General features: G+C 43.1%; 1 protein-coding gene across 8 annotated transcripts in view; it reads right to left on the minus strand.

Moving 5' to 3' along the window:
• LOC102431415 (formiminotransferase N-terminal subdomain-containing protein-like) overlaps window positions 1-6,000 on the minus strand; it is a 64,170-nt gene that overhangs the window by 26,876 nt on the left and 31,294 nt on the right. For 2 of the 8 annotated variants that reach the window (XM_023759908.1, XM_023759911.1), the window contains exons 2-3: window positions 3,806-3,931; window positions 1,117-1,212 (exon numbers count right to left, since the gene is read on the minus strand). In XM_023759908.1, coding sequence (XP_023615676.1) covers window positions 1,117-1,212; window positions 3,806-3,920 — 211 coding nt within the window. In that variant the 5' untranslated portion in view covers window positions 3,921-3,931. Of the gene's footprint in view, window positions 1-1,116; window positions 1,213-3,805; window positions 3,932-4,426; window positions 4,527-5,406; window positions 5,605-6,000 lie in introns of those variants that run through there. The other 6 variants (XM_023759914.1, XM_023759904.1, XM_023759906.1 and 3 more) reach the window with 6 other exon arrangements.

Raw genomic sequence — 6,000 nt, forward strand, 5'->3', positions numbered from 1 at the left:
ATTGATTAGCTGCCCCCTACTGGGGATCAAGCCCGCAACCCGGGCATGTGCCCTTGACCAGAATCAAACTTGGGAACCTTCAATTCGCAGGCCAATGCTCTACCCACTGAGCAAAACTGGCTAGGGCACCTCTGTGTTTTTTTACAACTGGTTACTTTAAATGTTTTCAACTTTATCAAATTAATCTGATAAAACTTTGTATTTTCAGAATGCTTTATGAATTTTTATTAAAATATATACACAAAGTTTTAAAAGCATAAGTATTTATTTTAGTTTTCCTCTTCTCCAGTAATTAGATTTTGCGTTCAAAAGATTTTGCATTCAAAGATTTTATTTCATCTAACTACATATGATAGATACCTAAGAGTTATGCTATTACTCTGAGTTTTCATTAGCAGTACAGTACGACCATTTCAACAAGAAAGATAAACAACAAAGAAGCAAATTTAACATCTTATGATTAACATTCAAGATAATTTGTCCTGTTTGCTGGGAGCTACCAGCCAACGCTTAGTTCTTCAAACAAACATACCTTTTGAAAAAAGACAATCTGAGTTGAAATAAAGTCTATTTAAAAATATTTTGAGCCCTTTGTAAGCAATATTAAGATAATACAAGTTTTTGTTCAAACAGTTATGATCCTTCAAATTCAACTTGTCCCACTAAAACTTACAACATGAGACATTTCATTTCAATCCGTGAACCAACTCAAGATTTCAGCCTCCCAACCCAAAACACAACTGCTTAGCATGTTTCATTCTATGCCAACTTATCACTGAAATCAAGGCTGACTTCAACACTATGACTCCACAGGTTAAAACTTGAAGATTGTTTTTCTTATCCATAAATGATATGCGACCATCTTCAGGGGAAAAAAGGTATTAACTCTTGGACCCAAGATTCATTGTAACGAAGAGGAAATGAGAAATGTTTGAGATGTGTATGTTCAGAAAAATGATGAAATGCATTTTTGAATAGTCCATTACCTCTCCAGGTAATGGACTATTCCTATGGCACAGGAAATCAACGAGTAGAGAGCATGCAGGCCTACCTGAAGCTACCCTTCATCATAGACATAGACATATATATATATGAAGAAAGAAACTGCAATCTCACTTAATTCATCAACAGAAGCTGCGATGGTAATGACTGATCTGTTGTAGTCTTGATCAGAAAATATATTGAGCACTGATACTTCAGGACGTTTCTTCCCTGTAAAGGAAAAAAAATATGAAGGCAAGAATTATTTTTCTCTGCTGAAGCCTTAATACTTTACTTCTTCTGATGCAATTATATTTGTTCAACAGAGAAATTTCGGGGTTGTGACCTTTGAGGTGACACTGGCTAATCATGACATTCCTGGGTAGTAACGCCCACTCCTACGGCGTCTTCCTATATAGCTGGACGGCTCAGCTCGGACACTAGGCTTTGGTGTCTCTCCACTCAAAGATGACAGCCTCTTCTTTCAATTGCCACGCTGTGTCACTCCAAATCCGGTTCCTTCTCAGTCGCGTCTTTCAGGCCTTATCAATTTTTCCTTCCTAAACCCAGAAATCAACCTGTCTGGATGAAAATCTGCCATCTGGAAAAACTAGGATGGGCCAATTAGTGCCTGAAGCAGAGGTTTCTGGGATGCATGCACCTGTCTGTTGGAGACGCTCCGACCCCAACACCTCCTCAGAGGCCACCCACAGCCCTCAGATGTTAATGGCTTCCAGCCTCCGGTGGCCTGTGACTGGGTGACCGCATAACCCGGAGGAGAAAGCTGCCCTGCCCTGCCCTGCCCTGCCCGGCATGGCAGCCACATATAACCCCACGTTATTTCTGAAGTTTACAAGCCTGGTCCAGGCCCCTTAAAAGTCCCCCTCAAGCCTGCAAAAGCAAATTCAAAGAGAAGGACAAAAGTTTTCAGGCGGTAATTAGATCGTTCGCCATGCCATTATACCTTTGTCCCCACCACCACCACCCCTAATCCCCTGGCAGCTTAACAATTAATCTTTTCAGAAGAGAGGAGAAATAAGTTGCATGCAGGCACGACAGAGCTTATAGCAGAGCTATGCCATTAACTTTAATAACTTTAAAAGATAAACTTACAGTATGTCACTTGCTCTTAGCCAAATGAGCATCTATACAGCCCTGCCCTGGTGTAGGTCTAAAGTTTATAACTCAAGTTTCTTTACCTTAGACCTTTTAGGCCATTTAAATGTTTTAACATTACTTAGTTAGGAAAATTATAGGTGTTACGGTTTATTCCACTTGCTGAAAAATAAATGCCTCTAAAGTATTTGTAAAACAATAGGTCATTTTCTTAGCTAGTGCTACTTCCTTGCATTTTCATAACTATAAAAGATGAAGCAAGAACCAGACCATACAATCTCCTTTTCAATGTGATTTTATTTTTCCATCCTAAATCTTCTTCTGAAAAGCTTTTATTCTCAGTTTCATCTGACTCAATTGAATCAAATGCTGAGAGAATGGAACACTTTCTCCTGCAATCTCTTCAGCATGCATATAGAAAAAAATGACTGCTGGCAGGAGGAGCTGCCGGGCTGCCTCTCAGCAGAAGTAAATTGTTTGGTGTCTGTAATGGAGTATAATAGCTATAATTCCATTTGAGCTGCTGCCACTAATAAGCTGATAAAAACTGTGAGTGAGACAAGGCATCCATCAGTGTGTGGCTTCCCCAAATGTCTCAGCACATTCATTTAATCACAGAGACAGGTAACCCGATCCCATTAGATGTACTTGTCTGACAATGAGGGGCCCGAGTGGGCTATTCCCTTCCCACAAAGAGAATGCAAGAGCACAGCTGGCTGACTCCAGAGGTTTCTTTCTTATCAGCAATTATCAGGAATTTTCGTAGACATTTCCAGCTCCTGTGCAGTTGCAAGACAGTAATTTAAATGCGCTCATCGTTAGAAATGGGCTGAAGGAAACACTTGTTTCTCATGAAAAGCAGGAACGCAACGAAAAATGACAATCAGAAATTACAATACACTGTCTGAAATGCTTCAGGGCTAGGGTCCTAATGCTCGCCTGTTGCCAAAAAAACTTCATTTAATAACAAAGTTTTCTTTTTGAACAATTGTGTGTAAACTCACTGTGTTGTCTGTGTGTATGTGTGTGTGTGCATGTATGTGTGTGTAAAAACAAATGATGCCTAGAACTATGTCATCACATGAACATTTCAACAAGAGTAAAAAATAAAAATAAAAAAGGAGAGTAATATCTCTCATTGTAAACACTGGCCCAGGGAGCAAGGAGGCTTGGGCTCCAGTCTCCTGAATGCTAAGTGATCTTACGCACATCACTTAAATGCAATTGCCTAAAAGCCTTTCTTCATAGGGAAAATATGTAATAGAAATAATAGTGCTGTAATGATAGCAAGGGCTTTGCTGGCAGGAGTGCTTTGAAAAGTGGTTGGTATTTGGCAAGTTTATTTTTTATGCAACCTGCTGAATAAAAAGCAAAATGCCCAATTATGCTCATTCTATTAATGACCAAATAAATGGCCTGTGAGGGGGACATTTAACCTTTGTGTAACTATATCCTCCTCTCACACTCCGCTATCCCTAACTGCACGGCTGAGCGCAGGCAGGCGTCTGGAAAAGACCACATGTGCACATCTGCCTAACTGCTCTACCTCAGTATCCTGGAGGCCTGCTACAGCCCAGGAACGGGGCGGTGATGGTGGTAGGGGAGCCGAAAAGAAAGAAGAGTGTTCTATAGATACTGTCTGCAGAGCACAAAAATTACCATATTATCAAAACACTACCTATCCACTTCAATTGTCTGTTGTTCCTACCATTTTCCCCAAGAAGAGCTGCTTTTGCAATGTTCTCAACAACGTGTTTCCTCCTGGCTTCTGAGATGTTTAGTAAACAGGCAGCCAAACGGAGCCCCAATCTGGAGGAAGACATGCTGGTTTTTCCTAGAATGGGAGAAAAAGGAGTCTTCATTTCTGCCTCTACGGTTCATTCATATGTTCATGTCTATTAACCATTAAAAAAATCATAGCTCTTTGGAAACCAGTTAGTCATAATATTAACACGTCACTCTTTCACTCCTTAGGGAACACCTGAATAATAAAACCCTCAGGGAGACTCCTCAGGAGACGGTGTATGTGGCCACGCACAGATGAGCACAGTAGCAACACTAGAATACTAGCATATCCTTCAAGTTATTCAGCCTGGATTCTGTCGTGCAAGTGAAACTTCCATTAAAGCATATTATTCCTTTTAAGCACAGTCTTCCTCAGCTTTTCCCTGTTTTCCGGGTCTTCCCTGTGTAACCAGTAAGCATGATCCTGTTGTTAAATGAGACTTACCAAAAAAAGAGGAATGAAGGAGATTATTTAATATGCTGATTCCTACAAAAACGATTCCTCTAGCAAAGAGAAATACAGGGGCTCACTTAGGGGCTTTACCTGACAGCTATCTGACTCTGTTCCTCTGGCACTTTGATCTCCAAAGTTTCTAAATCAGTTGCAAACCTTTTCACAGGACTCTGGACCTTGAACTGTGAAAGCTGACATGTACTCTGGTATGTCACTCGGTAATGCCGAGAGAGTGACTGATTCTTTCACTGAAAATGGATTAATTTCACACGTTTTAGAAGTTGCTTTGATGCTCTTTAGTACTCCAGAAAGGCATTTTTCAACCCATTATCTTTCCATACCTCAGATGATATGACGTGAGGAAATTTCAATAACTCAAAATAGTAAGAACCCCCCCCCCTTTTCGAGACCAGGCCATCCTATTCTGGCCTTTTAACAGATCATATCGAAAAATGAATGCAGCCCTCGTGACCTCATGCAACAACTACTTGACAAGGTCACTTGGTGTCAGGCAACGTTCTCCGTGTGGGGGATGCTTCAGGAAATGGTGGTCTCCTCTGAGACAAACATTAAGCTTACGAGTTTAAGCTAAAAGTGCTGGGTGCCAATTAGTGCTCTCCACGCATAAATCCACTGGCGTCCCGGACACTAGGATTGGTGGCCTAATCATCCTAGTCTAAAGGGAGTGCAGAGCTCATGGATAGTTCAGGTTTTTATAGTGACCATCATCGCATCGAAAATTCATAAAAAATACGGTCATTAGGTTCTTCTAGACTAGACATTAATAACATCGCTGTATTAGAGCAGCCCAGACCTCTGGTTCTCATGTAAACAAAAAATTGCTTTACACAAGGGGCGTGGGCGTCTTCTGGCTTTCATTTGTTTTCGGTGTGTTTATGTAGCTTAATTGTCTCATCAGGCACTTTCCCAACCTAATTATGCTTCTTAACAAATGGTGTTTATGGCAACCCCTAACAGTGCAAGGGAAAGGATTAGTTTCATCTTCTCATTCCACATTTGATTCCCTGTGGACAGCTAAATCACACAAAGATGGTGCTGGGAAAACCTACCTTCCCAGCACGCGCTGGAATGAGCGGCTGCACCAGGCTTTTGGAGAGCGGTCAGGCTTGTTAGTCAAGGGTAAGCACTGCTCCCTCCTCCTCTAACCGAGGGACCCAGAGCGAGCCCTCCCCACACCCGGGGAGAGGGGAGCCCAGACTGCCCACCCTTTCAATCCCCGTGCGGTTCGGTGACGCCCGGCGACAGACCAGACCCTGGCTCGCCGGGAGGTGCTGGCAGGGCCTGTGCGGAGCGAAGCAGCTGGCGAGGGTCCCGCACGCACCGCCCGCACCGCCGGGAGCACTTTCAGGGTCGCAGAGGGAGCCGCGGGCCAGGCGGCAGCGGCGCTGGGGCTGGAACTGCGCTGGGACCCCCGCGCGGCCCCGCCCCGGGTCTTCGTGGAGCGTCCCAGGGCCACGCGGGCCCGAGAAACACGCCCACAGCCGGGAATTCGGTTCCCTCCCCAGGAAACACTCCCAATAAGGTGGGTAAAAAAGAGAAGGGCCTTGTAATACCTTAAATTGGGTGGACACAAAAGTCTATTTTAAAAGAAAGCCTCTTGACTGCCCATTCTCTGTGTTTTCAGCATTAAGGACTGTCTACAA

The sequence above is a fragment of the Myotis lucifugus genome, unplaced genomic scaffold (genome assembly GCF_000147115.1).
Source record: "Myotis lucifugus unplaced genomic scaffold, Myoluc2.0 scaffold_3, whole genome shotgun sequence".
NCBI lineage: Eukaryota > Metazoa > Chordata > Mammalia > Chiroptera > Vespertilionidae > Myotis > Myotis lucifugus.